At 36.9% G+C, this 23,552-nt stretch overlaps 1 protein-coding gene across 2 annotated transcripts; it reads right to left on the bottom strand.

Moving 5' to 3' along the window:
* Window positions 1-5,287: 5,287 nt before the first annotated feature.
* Window positions 5,288-23,500, bottom strand: LOC129254558 (uncharacterized). Of its 2 annotated transcripts, XM_064113226.1 has the most exons (6): window positions 23,202-23,500; window positions 19,189-19,286; window positions 15,462-16,943; window positions 11,437-13,425; window positions 9,598-9,844; window positions 5,288-5,370 (listed from the first exon to the last, which is right to left on the bottom strand). In XM_064113226.1, exons 2-5 carry the CDS (start codon window positions 19,268-19,270, stop codon window positions 9,636-9,638), a joined length of 3,762 nt encoding a protein of 1,253 aa, XP_063969296.1. In that variant the 5' UTR covers window positions 19,271-19,286; window positions 23,202-23,500; the 3' UTR covers window positions 5,288-5,370; window positions 9,598-9,635. The 2 variants fall into 2 exon arrangements, with proteins under 2 accessions (XP_063969296.1, XP_054749012.2); XM_054893037.2 differs by lacking the exon at window positions 5,288-5,370 and having other exon boundaries at window positions 9,490-9,844.
* Window positions 23,501-23,552: the final 52 nt, after the last annotated feature.

The raw sequence follows: 23,552 nt of genomic DNA, 5'->3' as shown, positions 1-23,552 counted from the left end.
TTCAATAGGCATTTTTTCCAGCTCGCTTTGCTCGCTGGCGACATTTTACAAATTTTCCCACATTGCTATGTTTTGCCCCCTCAAAATATTTGGTTCAACTGGATTGAATAAATGTTTTGTGTTAAAGCTATATTCTGTATATACCCGCGATTTGATTAAAAATAGCGGCAATCTGCGAGATTTAAATGGCTTTGATATCAAGAAGTTCCGGGGGCTCCAGACGGACCCCAACCGCAAAGCACTGCCGTATATGATTATGGAAGGGTTGGGCCATGGTCCCCAAAATTTCTACAGCCAAGAAAAAAAGGAGGAAAGAAAAGCAAAGGAAAATTGTAGGATATGATTTTATTTACTGAATACAATGTCAAAAAATATCTCAAAGTTAAATTCTCATGAAAATGTGATTTTCATTCTCGCTCGCTTCGCTCGCTCAGGACTTATATTAAGCAGCTTTTTAGCACCTGCGCCTCTCGTTTTTTACTCTTCACGCTACTGCTGCAAAGAATCATGTTCAAAGCGGCATACAGACCACTAAAAAGGAATGAAAAGAGAGAAGAGTGAAATATATTATTCTCTGGATATCATGTCAAAATCTATCACAAAATTGGATTTTTGTATTAAAAATGTCAAAAATTTTGCTCGCTCGCTTCGCTCGCTCGCAACTTTTTTTAAAAGATAAATTCTGCCTGATACGCAACGTCTGGCCCTCTCAAAATCGTCGCCTCATTACACCATTACGCCTGTCCATACCATGATCATGACCGGGAAATTTTTGGCTCTTGCCCCCCCCCCTGGCCACCGACCCCTGTTACGCCGCTGTCTGCTTGGACTATTTTATAATGCGAGTTTTGGGTAATTAATATTTATTTTTTATTGATTTAAAGTATGTATAATTTAGTTCTTATTAGGATTTCTTCAATGGATTAATATTGTATTCAGAATAATATTATGAAGCATATCCACCGGTGGGTATAAGCAGTATATAAAATTAGCCGTTTATGGAAGTTTTATGGAGATAAAGGAGACCGAAGGTAAAAGAAGGGAGTGTGTGTTAGAGAGAGAGACAGAGAGAGAGGGGGGGGGGAGGGTGCGCGGATCAGACCATGTTTGTTCGATGCGGGGTATGGGCAGTTTGCCCCATCCCACCCTTGTAAATGTTATCACCGTCGCAAAAAAGCAACAAATCCCATAAAAGAAGCGCATTTTTTGTTACTATTTTTTATATCTCCCCACCCCCTCACTTAGAAAGAAAAGAATGTAGATGAAAAAGGACAGTTATAAAAAAGATGAAGAATCCGATGAGATCGGACATTGATGCAGAAAATTGAATATTGCATTTGCCGCTTTTAGCGACTATCATACATGATTGAGAACGACGAAAATATAATGAAGGGTGATGTGCAGTCGAGAAAAGATAAATTACGAGAAAGGGAAATTGAAAAGACTGCATCCATGGAGCAGATGAGATAGATTAATATTGAAACGGGAATTTTTTGTACAAATAGAGACGTCATTAGTGAAATTATATCCCCCCCCCCCCCCCTCTCTCTCTCTCTCTCCAGGGGTGTCAGTGGTCACAAATAAAAAGATCTGAAAAAAGCTGAAGATCTAGGGTGTTTAAAAAAGTCTGAAATAGAAAGAGCTCCCATACTTTTTGTACAGAGGAAAGCAAAAAAAAGGCTGAAATTAAGCTGAAAAAAAAAAAAAAATCTGAAATCAGCTAAAAATCTGAACTCTCACACCCCTGTCTCTCTCTTTCGAGGATCCCGTAACATAAAACTTATCGAATGAGGGTGCATGGGCTGATTCATCATTTGATTTACATAAAATCAGACCCACGATCAATCGCTTAACTTTTAAGATACGGGGCCCCTGCTCTCTATCACCCCCCCCCTTCTCTCTCTCTCTCTCTCTCTCTCCCCTCTCTATCTGTCGTTTCCGCGCTATCCTTCAAGGGAGGGGGGGTTCCGCTGGACTCTTCATCCTTTGACCTCTCCCTCTCTCTTTCCCCCACCCAGTCCTATCCCCTCTCCAATCTCCCCTCCTCCCCTTCCATTTCTCTCCCTCCCTCTTCACTTTTTCTTTCTCTCTCCCACGGCAACTCCCTGGATGGAAACGTGTAGTGCATTCCTCACACTTTCCTCGAACACAAAGTGTGACCATGGACGTTATAAGTCAATGGCGTGACAAAGCAAAAATAGTGAAAACTGGTCAGTTAACGGTTCCATTGTTTTTTTATTAAGTCTCAGTAACTTTCAATAGCTCCTGTATGTTCGCTCGCTGCAGCACTGTTTGACAGTAAATATTTCAATACATCGCTTAAGCACAATAAGTTACATTTAATTGGGTGAAAATTCAAAGGTTTGATGAACATGATAAATGAAAAAAAAATCCAAACAAATACAAGATTTGCATCTAACCCCAGATATTACGTCAAATCTACATGGAATTCAAAGTATAAATATAATTCATTATTATAAAAAATGGAAATACATCTAATCTCTCTAATCATAATCAAACATGAAAAGTTGACAATTACCGAGTTGAGCTGCTTAGAATTTCATAACATCTGCTTCAACACATGATTGCTTTCTTAAAAACAAATGTAACCCTAACAAAAGAGCAAATAATCCCATGTCTAACACTAATCCCATAATCATTATCCATTCATCATCATAAACAAAAGAGGACTAAACAGCTAAATCATTATTATCTGAATGAAATTAACAAGTGGGGTGCCTCTGGCAGTCTTGCCTGCATTAAGTGATTCAATATAGCAGCAGTGCTGACTTTGATAAAATAATTATTCACAAAAAACACAATTCATATAATAATATAATACTATGTTCACTGACCCTAAATGACATTTGACCTTGATCAAGTGACCTAAGACTTGTGCATGATGAGCAATGATACTTGATTACTCCTTTGTCCACATTTCATTAACCATATCCATAAAAATATCAAAGTTATGGTGGCAATTCAACAAATATCCAGACATGGCCAAAGTTTATTGACCTTCAATGACCTGAAACTCGCACAGGATGTTCAGTGATAGTTGATTACCAAATGTCCAAGTTTCATGAACTAGGTCCATACACTTTCTAAGTTATGATGACATTTCACAAACTTAACCTTAGGTTAAGATTCCGATGTTGATTCTCCCAACACGGTCCAAGTTCATTGACCCTAAATGACCTTTGACCTTGGTCATGTGACCTGAAACTCAGGCAGGGCGTTCAGTAATACTTCATTACTAAATGTCCAAGTTTCATGAACTAGGTCCATATACCTTTTAAGTTATGATGTTATTTCAAAAACTTAACCTTAGGTTAAGATTTCAATGTTGACGCTGCCGTCTTGGAAAGGCAGCACCTTTAGTCTCGCTCTGCTATGCAGGGAAGACAAAAATTAAATGAAAACTCAAATATTCAAACTAAATGAGCAGCCTCTTTTAAAGTCATTACATAAGTCAAGTTTAAAAACTCAATCTTCTGTAAGTCATATCACAGTAAGTCAAAGTAACTTTTTCGACCAAATAGTGCGAAACATTTTTATATCTCTTTCTATTCAAAATCAAATTTCCCCTATACACTGTACATAATTACAACATAATAAGGTTAAAACATTTCTGTACTATTATAATCAATTTGAAAATTAATGAAAGGGAATATGCATTTCTCAAACAAAGTAATCACCTTATTTGATATCCCGCTTAACATGCAAAGCCAAGTAGATATATATATATAAATATCATATATCATATAAACTCTGATATCATCTTACACAGGTTAATCTGTAAAACTTGTACAGCTGTAATTAATTTTCTCATGAATATAGTTCTTCTATACAAAAAGTTCCTGACAATTTTCATGAATATTCAGGATTCAGGAAGGCACAATTTGATTTGAACCGGTAGATGATGAACAATAACGGTACACAAATTACAAACTAATAAAGGTAATGAAAGATAATGCAACTTAAAAAGCACTTATATTATCTACCATCGCAGTGCACAAGTGGTCTCTTTACTACACCTGAGTGCAGCACAACGTGGATTAATATATATATATATAGTTGTACAGGTGTTGGTGATAATTCATTAAATTTGCACTGGCAAGAGCTGTTCTTACAGAAAATCTGCACAAAACAAACTATAACCCTGAACCACAACCTTAACTCTATACAATGAATATCTTCTGGGAAATTAAACAAGCCAATTGTTACAATTATTCAAGCAAATGCCAGGGCCAGTACTAAATCCAAAACCTGGACTTAATAAAACTTTTACTACCAGTACTGAGGCGTCACATCTCAAAATACTTTAGCACACATACCTCTGCCAATTAGATTTTTCATATGACATACATGTAAGGGATAACCATTGATTATATGAACAATATCCGAATGCTTTTTAGTGTACAAAGTCCCGCTGGTCAAGGTGAGCATTGTGTGCACCTCCAGGGGCCCATTTCACAAAGAGATACAACTATTGTAACTTTGCCATTCTGGTACATGTAACTACCATGGTAACAGGGCTTAGCAGCCAATCACAATCAAGGTTCCATAGAAGTTCCAATAATGGCAAAATTACAATAGTTGTAAAGTCTCCATGAAACAGGCCCCTGCACAAAGTATAATGTTAGACTGTCTGTGGTGTAAAATTAGTAAAAATGACAATACCGTATGAAGTAATCCAGTCAATGTGTACTCCAATCTAAACAATTTGTAAGGCTGTTTGAATCAGGTATCTCATATTACACATGCCTGATAATACAAATTTCTCTTGTAATTTAATTCTCATCTCAGCCGACAGCCTCAGTAATATCTAAACCATTTAAAGAAATTTCAAATCTAAGAACACCTGTGTAATTGTATGCTGAACTCCAAAGCATGCATAGTTGCATTCAGTATGTGTATGCTTATTTTAAGTTTTTCATCATTATGATGAATTTAAAATAACACTTGACATCTATTCTAAGTAGGTCCTCCCCAAAATATTTGATTTAAGTATAAAATGAAATCAGAAATTTTAATAACACAATAGTGTTTTAGTAATTCTAGTAATTCTGCCCTCAATAGTAATTTAGTAATTCTAGCAATGATTGTATAACATCAAATATGCCTCATATACAGTATGATTCAACAAAAATATACAGCAGAAATTCCTCACTTTCTCTTCTTCTCTCCCCGGTATACATGTATTATCATTCATGATGAACATTCGTGTAATATGACATCCAGTACTCACTCACAAAATAGATTATTGCAGACTTCTGACCTACAAGTACACCTTTAGATATCACACACAATACAAACACTTTTGCAATTCTGGTGTTTCAATAGGCCTTCAATCTTTTCCAGGAAACGCTATAAAATGAAAAAAAAAGATGCTGCATAACCCATTCTAATATTTTCATTGGTCTATAGAATAAGCAAGGAATAATCTTCAGCAGCACTCTTTGCAATCAGTGCCCTCAAACCAGGGACTTTCCTGCTCAAACATATTGGCCCGAATTCACAAAGGTGGTTTTTAAAACCATCGGTTGAACCCATGGTTTTTGCAGATTTCCTGTATACAGTGCGTCCCACAAAAAACGAAACCGAGATTTATCGATGATTTATCATTACTTAATGATAATCGCAAATACAATAGACAAATGACCTACCATTTTAAAGCTTAGAATCTCCTCTTTCATCTGAAATTACTTACATTGTTTCTCATTCACGCATGAGTGAGCAAAAACAATTTGAAAAGGAGATACCAAAAAGTCACTTGGCGGGCCGTATCTGGGTTTTAAAAAGAAAACCACATTTTTAAAAAGTTCAATATCTGCTCTTTAATTTGATACCTCAAATACAGAAAATGGTCAAGAAATAACAAAGTTCTGGTTATTTGAAATAAGGCTTGAATTTCAATAATTTCATAAAATGAAGAGGTTTTACAGGCTAGCATTCAAACTCACTCGACACTCCGTTTTGTTGACGATCAGCCATGCATTAAGTCTTTTGTTACCGTGCGATAGCTTCTGTGGGAAACCGGTGAAAACATGTTTATTTAATGAAATTATGTAAATACAAGCATTGTTTCGAGGGATCATAACTTTTTTACTACTTGACCATTTTCTGTGATTTAGGTCTCAAAGAAAAGAGAAGATATTGAACTTTTTAGTCATGTGATTTTCTTTTTGAAATTCAGATACCCCCCGCCAAATGAGTTTTTGGGATAATTTCTTCGAATTGTTTTTGCTCAATCATGCGTGAATGAGGAATAATCTAAGTAATACCAAATGAAAGAGGAGATTCTAAGCTTTACATTGGTAGGTCATTTGTATATTTTATTTATGATTAAGTTATGATGATTCATCGCTAAATCTCGGTTTCGTTTTTTCTGGGACACACTGTATATTATGCTTATTTTACTGCGTATATTGAATTGGAAGCACTGTATGAAACATAATGGCTCAAATTCACAAAGGTGGTTTTGAAAACCCACGGTTGAATCCATGGTTTTTGCAGATTTCCTGTATTTATGCTTATTTTACCGCGTATATGAAAAATGTCCAATGTTGATGCGCGCTTTTGTCGCAGTGCGCCAAATTGACGCCTGTTGCCGTGGTTAAGTACGCTATTTTTTGTTATATTCATGAGTCCACTGTTTTGAATTAATTAGTCCACTCTTCAAACAGTGGACTCACAATTGAAATAGCGTGTCTAACCATGGTAGCAGGCGTCAATTTGGCGCAGTGACAAAAGCGTGCATCAGTATTGGACATTTCTTATACACGAGCCCGATACGCTGTAAAATAGGCGTAATTTATATAGGAAATCTGCAAAAATCATGGATTCAACCGTGGGATTTCAAAACCACCCTCGTGAATTTGAGCCATTATGTTTCATACAACGCTTCCAATTCAATTTACACATGTAGGGGAAGGCGGGGCAAGTTGTGACACTTTTTGCTTTTTGCATATTAGAATTGATATGATTAATGATCTTGTAGAAATAAGTACCTTGCCTTAAAATTTAATTCTTAAATATTTTTCACCTATTTATAACTTTCTACCCCCACACTGAAAGTCTTTGTCACCTTTGAAAAAAGAGATGTCAAATGAAATTAATGTTATTGAGGATTAGTTATACTTAAAGGGAAAGGTTATCAAAGCATTATTACCCTCTGGAGTAAGTTAAGCCACAAAAACTATGTACAAAATGTATGGGGGAAGAACCGGCATGTTATTTTTTTATTCAAAGTCTTTAAACTTGCTAATGCTCTATAAATACTAACATCCTCTAAAAGGAAAGGAACAGTCATGTAAATTTGCTCCTTTCTGCCTGCATATCGATGGCGTTTTAAGGTTTGTATTTTCATATATATTACCATAATAATTACCATGGCTCAACTTGCCCCATGTTGGCTGGCTCAACTTACCCCAGTCCGAACTTAATGCGATAATTTCAGATCCACACATTTCTTATGCATCCATCATGTAAAAGACTATGACAAGAATGAAGATCCATACCTGAACTAAAAATATTGTTCTTATTTCTTTATTATACTTAAAGACGTGTGTGTGTAAGAAGCACTTATCGCTTTCACACCCTTTTTTACTTTTTTGGCTGAAATTTGTATATTTCCCTCTAAAAAAGTACTTTTTGTTTCAATGTTGAAAACAATGTAGTGGGGTCAGTGGTTATGCAATGGATCATCAATACATGACACCACCATAATGTCTGACTCATTCATTATTGGCCTGGGGGTGGTGGCTCAACTTGCCCCTATGCTCAACTTACCCCGCCTTCCCCTATTTATCTGATCATTATTACTACCTTGCATAACTGTAACTCACATGAGCATGACATACATGCACATACACTAATGCTCAAATGTTAGTGAACCCCACCAGAAAAAAAGAACATTTTTAAAATGTTCAAGTTCCGCCATGATTTAGATATTTAATTGTGAAGTCTGGTGAATTTTTGTAGTGTTGTCTACTTTCAACACTCGGCATAAAGGGAGTGCATTTTGTAGAGGGCTTCATTAACTTTTGAGCACAACTGTATATGTATCTCATGTATGAAGGCAAAGACTTGTGGACAACTTCCAATTGGAGACCAAATATCAACTGCATTCTGTAAGGACAGAATACAATGTAAAATTGTTATATCTTCAACCAGGTTGATATAATACCTTTCTTTTTTTATCAGGTTTTACAGACTTAACATGCAGGGGCGGTCCAGGCTGATATTTAGGGGCTTTGAATAGAGAGGGTAAAATCAGACACACAAAACAATGAAATTTCCAGCAAAATAGGACAAGGAATAAGAAAGTTATAACAATATACATGTTTGCATTATGTCAGTGAAGCAGCTCTACAACTGTATGCACATGACATCCTCATGAATATGCAGTGAGCAAGCTGATAATGTCATATCATCACTTATCCTGAAATTTATTCAAATTTTCCTCCAAGAACGTAGAAATAGCATATAAACTTCTGATTTATAATCAATGCTGAAACTTATTTTGTTATAAAGGAGATATGTTTTTACCCATATGTATAAAAATATTCAATAATTTTGATTTCATGTAATGAAACAAGAAAAGGGAAAGTGGGGACATGACATCATCAGCTCACCTATTGCATATTCACGAGGGCATGCATAACCCTGTACCTGTTTTCACAAAATATTGTCAAAAATTAAACTCAATGGCCCATATTCTAAACTCGGGTTTAAATTAAACTCTGGGCCCAGTCTCACAAAGAGTTGCGATTGATCCAACCAATCGCATCTATGGAAAGCCAGCACAATCATCTAAAATGCATGTTCGTTTTTAAATTTTTAAAGATATGAATGTATATACATAAATTCATTGAAATTTCTTGACAATCTGGTGTGTTCTCCTTTGTTTACAAAGGACATTTTGCAAATTTCCTGTAGAAAAAATTGACACTGATGGATTTCCATAGAGTTACGATTGATTGGATCAATCGTAACTCTTTGTTAGACTGGGCCCAGGGTTTAATTCAAACCCGAGTTCAGAATATGGGCCATTGAGTTTAATTTTTGACAATATTTTGTGAAAACAGGTACAGGGTTGTGCGTGCCCAGTCATGATTATAGCGAAGTGGGGGTGAGATCGTGTTTTGTGGCTAGTAAGTATTCGTACTTAGTTAAGATTTTGGAGTAATTTCTATTGCTGTTCTGTGCAGTTTGAACGAAAACATGTTTCTGTGATTTTCCGTTTGGAAAGCCACTTTCAAATGGCCGTTTCCGTGAAATCTTGGAAAATCACTGTGTCCCAACATAATAGCGGGTATTATAGACAATGAGAGAAAGGTTATCGATATCGCTAAGTGGCAAAGTGAATCGACAAGACTATCGATAAAGACGTTATTGATAACAGCCCTACTGTCCATGGGTGACAGCCACAGCCAAGATTATGTGTTACTTGTACCTGAAAAATGTGACAATTTATTTTCTTTTAATGGAATAGAAATCTGGATATATACCCTGTCACTTATTTGAAGGAAACCAAGTTTTTAAAGCAAAATCTATAAAATATACTGCTTTCCAATCTGACATGCTACTTACTTGTTATACTTCAAATCCTATGTATACGAAACTCTCATTCACACTCGCATATTGTGTTTCATCTTGTGAACATAGAGTGATGCTTTGCTATTAAACTTGACTCCACAGTCAGGGCAAATGAAGTTACTTCCCTTGGATAAGTCCCTCCAAGACATCGTCCTGAACCCCTTCTCCATATCTTGACTAGTGCCTTGGCCTGCTACAGCAGTAAGGACCTTCTCTTTTCCCTCAGAGCTTGAAGGCTTGCCTGAGATAGAGAAATAATGAAAATAAAACACAAATAGATTAATCCCCACCTAGCTCAGCACCATCACGATCGTCTACAGGAACATTACTTCAGGCTGTAACATATTGAGATGATGTACATTGTACAAGAAGAAAATTGAAACAAATACATCAAGATATGAGCCATTCGGTTTTTATTTGTACTCTTTATAATGGTGGCAGGACTCATATATGTTGTCGGTGAAATATGTATCATACTATTCACAACCATACCATTAATGTTCATATAAACATTAAATTCATATTGAACTACCAATAGATGGCTTCTCGCCTGCATACAATCAAAATCTAAATATATGCTGCTGAATAAAAAATATATTACATTATTAAATTTTAAACATCATCTAAAATTTTGAAATAATGACCTCCGTGACCTTTCATCTTAAATTTGCAATCCTCCCCCCCCCCAAAAAAAAGGAAAAACACATAAATATGATCAGATTATCACTCCTGTATACAGTACATGTATTCAACAATTTTAATTGAAAATTTGTTCTTTTACACAGATATTATGAGAATGATGTTACCCATGACTGTACTTTTCTCCTTATAAATGTACAACCATGCTTGATGTTGCTCTTTCAAATAATTTGAATTGCAAGAATGAAAACAGGATGGACGGACGAGCAGCCCAAAAATAATATGACCTAAACATATTTATGTAGTTTATGCATTATGCACTACCAACTGTCATTATCATGAATTTCTGAGGGTCAACCATTTTATTTTACCCAAGACATACAAGATAGCAATGGCTGCAAGCAAGAATTCAAAAATGAATCAATATTTCACTCTTAATTTCACTTAAAGATGAATCCCAAGGACATAGCAGAGTAGGGATTTTTAAGTAAAATTGTATATGTGAGATCCCAGGAACACTGAAATGTTTTTACAAAATGAGGCTTCTTTCTCATCACTTAAAGGGCCCAGCCACTGACAAATCATGGGGAAATTGAATCAATATGAAATTTGCAAAAGGCCAATTGACTTGCATAATATAATCCGTCGGTCATGAGCGCCCGTCGGACTTATGCGATAAAAGTTCAGACAGCACGAATTTGACCGAACTCGTGATGGTTATTTAGTTCGGATCATCGCAGTTCCAGTTTCCAACAATCCGAATTCCTAGACTCATAGCAGGTCTCTTGATTGTAAACCAAAATTAATAACCTCTGTGAAGTTACATGTTTCAAAGTGAAAACACACAGTTTACTTCTGGTTGGTTAGTCTACCAACTATTGCTCTCCTATAGACCTCTCAGACATGTCGGCGTCTATTACATAACATCCCCAGGCATGCCTCCGAGTGAAAGACTTGAATCCCTCCTTTTTTCTGAGATTAGCCTTGATTTCCCCATGATTTGTCAATGAAAGGTCGCTTTAAAAATAGAAACAATGTAGGGTATGCATGGTGTCCAGTACAGTGGTCCACCAATCTCTAAGGACTAATACTATGAGAGATGCCGGGGGCGGGGGGGCAACTTGCGTGTATGTACATGTATATGTACCATGAACACACAAATTGAAACAGTAATGCTACCCTTACAGTACGTACCTTTGCTAGCAGTGTTGGCTTTTCCAGAATCCTTGCTGTGCTGTTCTATCCGAATGTCACTGTCATCTATGCAGGGATGCTGGTTAAGCTCTTTAGCCGAACTGCATGTCTTTTTACACATGTGGCAAGTGAAAGGCTTGGACATGCACTTGTGATTGTAAAGCTGTTCAGGTGTCTTGAAGGTGGAATTGCAGGTATGGCAGGTGAAAGCCTCAATCTCACAGCCATGGTTCTTCAAAGCTTGAATGTCCATGAAGAGCAGGTTACAGTTATAACAAAGGAAAACACCGCGAGGAGTTTGACTATCTACAGGTTGAGACGGGTCCACTGGTAAAGAGACCAACAGTGGACCTGATTGAGAAGTATTTACAGTTTTTATAGTCACATTGGTAGTGGTATTTCTATTGGCATTGACAGAAGAAACAGTAAGAGGCTTGTTGCCCACAGCATCTACTCTTGAGGGTTGGAGTATGATTGGTCCTGGTCTTGATGCGGCAGGAATAATGCTCGTTAGTGTTGAAGAACTGCCATCAAGATTAGCCTTCGAAAGAGGGTTGCCTCCAAAAGCCAAAGGCACTGTAACATTAGTGGCCATCAAGGGGGAAGTGACTGATGCAATCGTCCCTATAGGCATGGACTGAGAAGAGAGACATGTACCGGCTGAAACAGTAACCACTTTAATTGTCTCAGGCTGTTCCTTCGGAAAATCAGGCAAAACCTGGATAGTCTTTCGTGCACCATCTTTGGTTATTTTCACACACATGTCTTTGTATTTGTGTACACCTAGGTCACTGATTTGGTTCTGAGGTTTTGGAGGTTTATCTTCAGATTTAGCCTCATTGACTTGTGAAAACAATGTTTTATCTTCATTACCAACATTCTTGGGAGCAATAGGAATAGGCGGTGCAGTAACTTTACTGACAGTTGCATTAACAGGTGTTGTATGGTTTTGATTGGAGATTGCCTCATTGACTTGCGAAAACAATGTTTTATCTTCATTATCAACATTCTTGGGAGCAATAGGAATAGGTGGTGCAGTAACTTTACCGACAATTGTATTAACAGGTGTTGTATAGTTTCGATTGGTGATTGCGACACCATTAATAGGAAGTGCAGTATTACCTTGACTGATTATTGCAGTGACACGAGCATCATTAGCAGTATTCATGGGTGCAGTACAAACTTGGCTGGTGATTGCAGCACCACCAACATTCTTGTGTGCGATAAGAGATGTAGTATTGCCACGATTGATGACTGTAATACCACTAACATTCCTTTGAGCACTGAGCGGTGCATTTATAACAAGCTGGCTTCCCACTGGTTGATTAGGAATAGGCATTCTTGGAGTTACTGGAACATGCATTTTGACAGGATTATCAATCAACTTCTTTCTTAACTGAATTCTTACATCTTGTTGTCTTAATCTTGCTTCATTGTTCTGGTTCTTTACAGGGTTGATCGGCTCTTTTAGCAAATCAGACAACGATGAGGTATTGGAATCAATTCTTTTTGCCTGTTCACTCAGGACTGAAACAGATTCAGCAACACTTGAGTTATGTGCGGATGGAGTTGGTTCACCCGGCGGTTTAGACTTACAAGAAAGGTTTGGTTTCTTGAACACACCCTCTTCACCAGTACTTTCCTTATGCCAGGGTAGGTGCATATTCAGCCTCTTCCAGGATGGAAACATCTGGCCACACTTACTGCATTTGAACACACAGTTTTTTTCCTTGGCAGCATTCTTCATGCACTTTGGGCAGAGATATCTGGCAGTCTCCTTTCCCAGATTCGGTTCAAAGTTATGCCTGACTAAATTATTGCAAAGCAAGCACCTGTGGGTATGTTTGAAGTTGGTATTGGATTGGTTTCCAGTTGCTGCAGTTGATGTTGGAATGTGCTGGGTTGTTCTGGGGTGGGTCTGATCCATCACATCTGAGAAGTTGAGAGGTTGGCCAGATGTAAGTCTTATGAAAGGTAGATTATTGTCTCCTATAAAGTAAAAAAGAGGAAATATAAAAATATATCATTTTTTAGGGAGATGTTAGGTTACTTATTCCTAAGATTCGTTATTCCAAAAACAAAATAAGGTTCGGTATTCCGAAGGTCCTTTAGCCTTGGCCCCAAAACGAAACAAGGTTTGTTAGTCCGAAAAGGAAATAAGGTTCATTATTCCAAAAGATCGGAGCGGAGAAAAAAGAAGAGGAGGAACATGAGTGAATAAAATGGGGCGAGGAAAACTTGTTAAATAAGAATACAAATATATCATGCTACTTTATAAAATTTGTGTTTGCATTAATACTCCGATAACAAAATTTACTAGTCTCGCAATCAGAGATAAACATGATTTTGATTCTTGCATGAAAATGAACTAGCCCCATAAGCCTATGATCAACCCTTTGAAAGAATTCTGCGTATGTCAGCACCCCTGGTAATGATAGATCAGGGTCAGCCCCTTCCTCATCCTCATAACAATTGAACAGCAAAGGTGATTCTACCCTTTCTCCTCCACCACTCCTGCCCTTCCCGTTTTCCATGCTGTGCCACAGATTATTTCAGTTTTGGACTGATGAACCTCATTTTTTTCCGGACTAACAAACCTCATTTCATTTTCGGATCAATAAACCTTCAGAAAAGCAAACTGTTACCACTTTTTTAATATGCTATGTAGAGGATTTGCTTAGAGGAACAACAAGAACATTAGTTTGTATACCAGAACTTGAGGCAAAGTCTCTTCTGCAAGCCATCAACCCTTGACTAAACAGCAAGAAAAATTAATGAGATATTGAAATATTTTCATACGTTATTGCATGCACATTTGCACATGGCACAACAGTTTATTGCCGTTGGGTATAAAACCATCTGGTCCGGTCCAATGCCCAAATCATCAAAAGTAACCTCTTATCATCCTATTCCTTTACTAGTTAAACATCCTTATTGCAGTGCACGAATTCATAGGGGCAAGACCATTATTAAAAGGGCATTTAAAGGGAAGAAGAGAAGGGAAGGCAGTGGTCACTTTCAGGGCATGCAAAGCCATTGTAAAGAAAGTGCATCAATAACAAAGTGTGTCTTTCAATGGAACACATGCACTAGACTACCACAGAGTACCAAGGCCACAAGCAAACAGGGCACATATTTTGGCCTTAACTCTCAAAATACTTGGAATGGCATTTCTGAGGGCATCAAAGACAATGGCCTTTGATTAATTTGAGGCTTTCGAGCCCTGATATTGACCATACCTTCATCCATTTATTCATTTTCATTTGTTCACCTGTATACAAATAGTCTAACTGAAAATGGTCAAAAATCATTTTCAGTCAGGTGATTCTCAACTCATATCCTCTAACCAAATGGTCCAATTAACACTTGGTCTTTCATCATTAGATTCAATCACCAGTAGGTCTTTGCCACTTAGTCCTGCGATCATTTTTTGTCAATATCCAACTTGGCTGATTACTGGTTCGTAAGCACTTCTTTTTCTTATTTTTTTCTATAATTTAGAAACACATTTCAAGGCTATCCATAAATCCTCTGACTGGATCCACCTGGGTGATGGCATTTTATTTATTCTCATTAGGGCAAAGTTAAAAGATATAAAAATAATTTCTTTTACTATTTATAGCCCAAATTGATAGTACATCAAAACTCACAAGGTGGCTATTAGACCATATGGATAATGGAAAGGTGGAAATTAAACTAAATGGTTATAGAACATGGGACTTGATGATTATTGAACCAAATGATCAATTAGACCAAATGGGTAAACACCAACACTAGGTAAATAGACAGGTTTTAGACATAATTGTTAATTGGACCATCAAATAATGGACCAGATGGATATTACACCAAATGGTATGTGGACTAAATGACTACCGGTAAGACCTCATGGTCATTGGACGAAATGGTTTATGGCCAAACTGATTTATACATGAAGTGGTTATATTCTTTTTGTATCATCTCAACAGTGTCAGCTTATGCACAGAATTTTGTACAACATATTTTCTAAAAATCTTTTCGTCAATTACCTTGGGAGTGCCAATTGTTGCTTGATTCATCACTTTCCTCATCATCATCTTCATCATCGAACAAAAAATCCTGGCTCAGACATGAATGGTGCCCCAACCCACGAGAACTTTCAAACGTGAGATTACACAGATGACAGGTGAAGGTTGAATCTAAAACCGTATTGTCGTTGTCGTCTAGAGGGGCGGTTGGTTGACTTGCTTCTGAAGCAGCTGGTCTGGGTAAAGTACGTGGCCGCTTCACAGGATATGAAATTGGCTGGGGTGGTGGCTCTTTCTGTATGCGCGGACTCTTCCTCCTCTGGTCATGAATATCTGTTTCAGAGACGCCAAAGTCTAAAGAGCGTAGTATGACTAATGATTGATCAAAGCCTACTTTAACATGAGCCTTTTTGGGAGTGCAACTGTGAGCACGAAAGGTATGCAAATCATCATACCAGTGCCTGCATTTTCCACACACATATACAAATTCTGGGGGTCTCCTGATTACGATATCTTCTCCTTTCTCTATTTTGTGTTTTCGTTGGTCAGCAAAATATGCAGCTTGGGTGTCAAAGCTTACATGGCAAATCAAACAAATGAATGTGCGACTTGCAAACTCATGTGTATCATTGTGCTCCTGACACGTCGCCAAATCTTTAAAGATCAGTCGACAGTTTCGGCATTTGACAGATTTGAGAGTCACATGTTGACTCTTATGAAAGTTCCTGTGTTTGGCCTTTTCAAAGCCTTCACAGCATATGGGGCAAATGTAGCGCAGCATACGCGTAAGGTTCTCCTCGATGCACCTGTGACCCAGGAGTTTGCGGTTAGTAGGGAACCTATCCTTGCAGACCATGCACTCAAAGTGGTTGTTGCTACAATCCCGCACGTGCCGCTTGAATAGCTTGTGGTGCTCAAAGTGTTTGCCGCAGATCTGACATGTCATGCTTACATTCGGTTTGCACTTCTTGCACAAGTTCCGAAGTGCCGACGGGAGGTTGGCGGAGCCCGGACTGAACATTATTGCACACTTAGCACACTTTTGCAAAACAAGTGCAGGGACCCTATCCTCCTCCCGAAGAATATCACCTTCTTCCTCTTCCCAATAATCATCTGTATCATCATCTTCCTCCTCGGTTTTCAATTTATCATTTACAACATCCACATCATCATCTTCATCTCCTGATTCAGTTTTGATAAATTTGGAGTTAGGGTTAATGTCATCCTCATCTTCTGCTTGCCATCTTCTTTTCAATGCATTTACATCGCCATTATGTTCTTCATGAGGGTGGGTGTACAGCTCATCATCTACAGGCTCTTCTTTGATCCAAGATATATCTATTCTATGGGCTTCATCATCCTCTTCCTCCTCCTCCCCGTCTTCCTCCTCTTTTTCCTCCTCCTTCTCTCCAATCTTCCCATCACCATCATCGGAAAGTTCTTCCACTTCAACACATGTGTATTCCACATCTACGACATCAGAGTCATCAGAATCCGATTCCTCTATGGAAGAGAAAAGTAAAAAAATTAAATCACATGATAGAACTGAAACATTACCTGAATTTTTACAGTATAATTTGAAACTAGATAGATCCTGGACTGAAATACGGTCAAAAAATATGCTTCTGCCATTGCCAGATTCTGAACTACAGTGCGTATCAAAAAAAAGTTTACACTTAGAAAAAATCCTGTAAAATTATACATTTGTAAAATCAGATTTTTCCACATTTTAACATTGGTACAGATCCATTTAAGCAAATGACGATATAACTGTCGAAAAAATATTTCCGCTTGAGTGAGCACCATTTACTTTTGAAAAGTTAGTGAAAAATGATTTGCGCAGAACTTTGAAATAGTTATGCGAATAAAAGTAGACCTTAATCATGAAGAACACATGTAGTTTAGCTAATAAAATTGATTTGAAGATATCTTTTACCTTTTTAAAACTTGTTTCCTTGCCCAAATCACCCCACCCCACTCCCCCAAAACACCGAGGCCATCGTGACGATATTTGCTTTAAACTGAGCTGTGATTACATGAAATGGCTTAGGCTTGATTTTCAATTTGTTAATCATTGTCAAGCTTGGGAAAAGTGTGGAGAAACAAGTATTAAATGAAAAATGAATTGTAAACCCACTTTAAATGATAAAAACTTAGTGAAAAGATGCTGGAGATGTCTGATATAAACTTAAAACTTTTGTTCAGATTTAGTTATGTCCTCAGATCCAGTTGGCACAAAAATGGTAAAGGTTGTGCTTTCTAAGTGTTGAAATTTAAATTTGGGTGGCAAAATGGTTACAAAATGCTTGAATGTATCCGTTTTATTTCAGTTGACTAAAAGTGCAAGGGAAATGTATGAGAAATGTTTCGCAGGGTAAGATTGATTTCGCCCTTTCCCCTTGACACAGCGTGAAAATGAGCATTTCTGCGCAAACAGATTTCTGCGAGCTTTACAAAAATGGACACTGCTCACTCAAGTGTAACATATCTGTTAAAACTTTTACTTTCATTGGATAGATGAGACCAAACCCAAGAACATATGTGAAAAAATTACCTACATGTTGTATATCTTTTAATTCCCAGGGCTTTTTCAAATTGTAAACTTTTTTTGATACGCACTGTATATTGTGAAAACCATCAAATCACTCTGTTTATCTCAAAGTCAATAAGGAAACTAATTCATAAATGTATTATTTTTATCCCTTTACTGATTAAAATCAATTAATTTCATCTTGTTTAAGGTCAAAATAAAGTTCCCAACAATTTCCATTGAAAAAAAAACAATAAAAGCAAAAAGTTGAAAAACAAGGAAATACATAAGAAATTCAGAAAACAAAATACATAAGAAAATAAATGTGATGTTGAAATTTTTTTAAAGTACATTTGATCAGATTCTTATTAAGAGTCTGTGATCAAAAATTAGTATTTTGGGGGCATTTATTTATATTTATTTAAGTATCTAGAGCAAACTTTTGATTTTATAAATGTAAAATTACTAATATTAGCATAATTATTAATCTTATAATCTTATAGTTTTGTAGATCATGCCCTGGGTAATGCGCGGGCCAAATTTCGTTGCGATTGGGCCAAGATCATACATCTGAATCAGCCCCCCCCCCCCCCCCTCTTCTTAGGCATCAAAATAGCCCAGTCTATTTAGGGTTAAGTCATACATTGCTGAACCCCAAACAGAACCAAAGTTCAGGAAAACAATTGTCAAACCCTGCTGAACCAAACCGAACCTGAAAATAGCATCTGACTCGCAGCTCTGTTGTGATCGCCAGTTTAATCACATTACTACAATGTATTTCACTTTATATAGCTGTGATGACAAACCCTAACCAATTGTACAATGTAATGCCGCATTCAGCCTTTGAAAACTATAAAAATATTTAAACAGTATCGTCCACAAGCTTTTGTACTGTCTTAGTAGCCTACATAAAGTAACATTGAATAATTTCAATTATTTTTATTGGATTATCATGAGAACATTCAAATCCAACCAAACAATAGTCATCATTATATTTCATAAACTTAATCATGAACTGAAAATGATAAAGACCAGATTTATGACACTCGCTTGGTACATGTAATGTTTTTATTTTTTTCATTAATCATTAACGTACTGTTGTCTGTAACATCTTATTGTAAATTATAATTAATTTCATTTTTGGAATAGTTGTATGTGCTTTGTGTGTTTTATTGGATATCGAGTTGAATTAAATTTTAAAACAAATATAAAACTTACCTTCTGCATATCTCTTTCGTCTTCTAGTATTCCCTCGGCGAGGAGATGAAAGCCTCCTCTTCTTACGTCCTCTCTTAGGCATGGTATTTCTGTACTAGCTGATAAATAAATAATGTAAAAGTATTATATAAATATAATCATCTACTGGGAAATTCCATAAAAATCAGCCATTTCCACAACATTTTTTCAGCCTGCTGTCCAAACATACTGGCCCGTATTCTGAAGTCGGGTTTAACTTAAACTCGGGTTTAAAGTTGTGCTTTAAGTATGGACAGCCAATTGTTACATAATCACTAACAGTAGAGATATCATACTTCAGCCCATTCAGCTCTCAAATCATTCATAATTGTGTAGGAAGTATAAATAGATGATTGTCTTCACCATCGATGAATCAGGAAAGAGCACAGTAAACATAAGAAACATACAACTTAATAAAAAAAATTGATACGTTTGGCTTCCCATACTTAAACCACAACTTTAAACCTGAGTTTAAGTTAAACCGACTTCAGAATACGGGCCAAAGAAGTTAAATTTGTTTTGTGATAATGATAATAGTACTTCTACTAGGTATTCTTGTATTCCTCTCTGACTCATTCCAAGCCCAAGGGCCAGGCCAAGTCCAAGAACAATATTTTTCTCTGATGTATTGAGACATTTTTTGTTGACACAAGATGAAACAGGGATTTTAAGGATAAGCCTAAAATAGTTTTTATACAGTATTGCTCAAAATAAAAATGATAATAGACCACCCCTCCCACACAGTAACATACATTAAGCTCATGAAATGCTGCTGTAATGACGACCTGTGTCAACACTAACTAAGACAAACCTAGTCAACAGTATGTGACTTGTCTTAGCTACCCACCACCACTATATCAGCCAGTCGATCAAGTAAACATGGTCAACTCAAGAGGCCAAGTCATGCAAGTCTTTTTACGATTATTTATGGAACAACAACAAGTGCAGAAAAGCCAGAATACCCCACCATTCTAATTCTTTAGAACGATGAATAGATTAATCGCAAGAGGGTATTCATTTGTCTCGCAATCTACTATGGTCAACAAGGAAATTCGTGATCACTCTCGCAAAAAGTGTTCACTAGCTTTCTAGGAAATTCGTGATCACTCTCGCAAAAAGTGTTCACTAGCTTACAAGTTCACGAGCTTTCGAGTGCCGCTGCAACTCTTTATCAAGTGACGAAAATTATCCGATACGGTAGTCAATTTATACCTACCCCAGGACCGTACGCACGAACGCGGGAACAATAGGTGGGCACTGATCCGTTATGTGATTGGTCGGGCGTATATGCAAATAAGCCAAATTTCCTTGTTGACCATAGTAGATTGCGAGACAAATGAATACCCTCTAGCGATTATTTCATTCCGCAATAATGAACCTATTTAGTATTATTGATGAATAGATTACTTGTCACATAGAAATGCATGTAGACCGTAGCCATTAATTTAGTGGGGAATTCTGCAATTTGGATTTGGAAAGCATTCGTACCCTAACGAGGCTTTCACAACTGCTTGTGCGATCGTTTGTGATCATTTGGTCACAATACAGAGTGCATCCCAGAAAAAAGGAAACCTGGGGCGGTATTCTGAACATTGTCTTTTCTCCATATTTTATCTTTTCTCAGAGATATGACAAAATTGGTATTCTGGTGGATGTCATAATTTTGTCCCAAAAATTGTCATAAATTTTGTCTCTTCTCTTGAGCGCGCACAAGAAATATGCGGCTTTAAATGCGCGTAATCCTTTTATACAAGCAAAAGATATGACAAAAGTTATGACAGGGGGTAGCAGTCATAAATTTTGTCATATCTTTTTGTACCAAATAACCCGATACCCTGCCGACTGAATATCAAGCATATAATATTATTTAGATTAGATTGTGGTATTTATAGTTTCACTGATCATCCATGACAATTTTTAAAACTATTTTTCATGCTAAAATTAGTTAGACCCTTTATATTAATTCCTCCTTTTTTTGTCTGTTTTCCTTCATTTTCCATATCTCTAAAATCATTCACAGCTCCCTGTCTCTCTTTGTAATTAAGCGCATCAATATACGCGTAGTTGCACGATGCCAGCAACTGTATTGGGGATACGCCCTACCTGCCACGGGGCCTTCCTATTGGCTAGAAGGGCTCCCACTGGGATCTAAGTTCTAACGATGATTTTGATTGGTTTGCTTCCGAAAAGATGGGCAGGAACTTAGAGAGATATGACAGGGAATAGACAATGTTCAGAATACCGATTTGTGACAAACATAGCGATGTCACATCTCGGAGAGAAATGACAAAATTTATAACAAAAGTTTGAGTGTTCCAGAATAACACCCCTGGATTCCCATGCCTTTTTTCTAATTCTATTTGTCAAAGGCAAACAAATTATGATATCTAATTTACATAATCATGTAATTCAATAATTCATCTTTATTTTGATTTATAACTAGTAGGCTATAAGAAATATGTGACGAACACTTCACACATTAATGAGCAAATGAGTTTAAAATTTTAATGTCAAAACCAGGTTGCGCAGAAATTTTTCTATATAAGATTGGTTCGTGATACGACGTACGAGCTCGAGCGTGCTTATTCGACAATTGGCTCCTATACTAGGGTGTCTGAAGCCACACTGAAAAGTGTCAGCATAAAACAGGCTAATTTAGGGGAAAATATGGCACATTTTTTCGGGGAAGTTCAGGCTATTAGAAAAATGTGATCTGAATTGATTATTAACTTGTGTTTGGCATGTATGGAAAGAGAAAATTCAGGGGCTTCTTTTGACAGTAAGGACAAGTTTATATGATTATTTTAAATAAGGATTTAGAGATAAATTGCAAACCCTTATTTTTGTGTGTGTTGAGATTGCCATTTCTCCATGCGTTTTCTATATGGGAAAATGAAATTTCTGTTTTGCACAATTTTTTTCACTTTGTCGCAATTTTTCATTGTGATCTGGTTTCCAAATCTTTATAAAAATCATACCATCAGATAGAGCATAAAAATCCTGTTGGACTCTTTATGGACAAGTTTTTGGCAGTAATAATAAATTGATAACAGCTCTCGGAAGCTAAAAATTTGGATTTGTGTGTGTCCATTTCTTAACTACACAGTCTATGGCAGAGAAATGCTGAAAATTTACCTAATTTCATTCTTCTTTTTTGCTGCCAATAATTGGATTTTTTTCAAAAATGTTACATTTCTGTCAGTCTGAAGGTCATTTCTCTTCAAATTCACAAAGAAAATGTGATATTTTCTTGAAATAAGAGAAATAATTTTTTTCTCCAGACACCCTACCTATAGTATACCGGTAGCATTTCTTTTGTATTCTTTAAGATTCTCTCACTGACACTGATCCCTCAAATGAGAACGGATTCAGAATCCAGATTCACACGTGAGTTTCTGCGCAAATCGATATGCCTAAAAAAATTAATAATCTGCCATGCATGAATGATTTGCCAAGGTCAGGACAGTCAGTGTAGCTACCGGTATTTCTAAGATTTCACTCTTTAGTTTTACGAGTATCACTATCACTATCAAAGTAACTTATAGTAAAAACATAAATTGTGATATCTATCTCCGAGTCTGAAAAAACGGGTTTCCTTTTTTATGGGACGCACTGTATAATGCAGACAATCGCAGGCTATGGAAGTAGTCACACCACCAACTGAAACTGAAAGGGGCTTTACAAATGCACACGCATTGCCATTTTCATTGGCAATCACGTTGCAGTTTCAATACGCCGCGCTGGCTCAGATGGGGACGACGATGGTGCTTTGCCGCTGGAGTTCCGGGCTTAGTGTAGGGCGACAATGCTCTGGTAGATTATGGTCGCGCGCTGTATCATGACCGTATTTAAATTCGATCAAGTCGGCACGTCTGATTGAATGAAGTTCGGACTTGCCGCTCAGAAATCAAGTTCTAGTTTAAATTGAACTATAAAAAACTAATCTTTATTTTGATGAGGATACTTGAAAATGGCAGAAATCGTCTATAGCTCACCTCAGCAGAAATATATCTTGAAAAATATGGGTTAAAAGCTCAGGAAATTCTCCTCGACGCCGCGTTTGTAAAGCGGACATGACGTTTTCAGAGGGGCGCGTACATTCATGACGTCATAGAGGTTAGGCTCTTACGTCACGTACGTGCATAGCGCCAACTTAATGTGTTCCGCCATCTTGCTTGTTGGTTGCCGATAAAATGCGCATTTTCAGATTTTTTAACGCTCAGTTATTATCCATGACTGAAACATTGACCAATCAAAAACTAAGATTCTACAAGAAATATGAATATTCATATACGAAAGTATAAACATAGATAATTCAGTTTTATGTGAAATTTAAACCCAATACT

This window comes from Lytechinus pictus, chromosome 2, assembly GCF_037042905.1.
Source record: "Lytechinus pictus isolate F3 Inbred chromosome 2, Lp3.0, whole genome shotgun sequence".
In the NCBI taxonomy this organism is placed as follows: Eukaryota; Metazoa; Echinodermata; class Echinoidea; order Temnopleuroida; family Toxopneustidae; genus Lytechinus; species Lytechinus pictus.
Note: the sequence above shows the minus strand (reverse complement) of the source record. Positions and strands in the feature narration are given on the sequence as shown.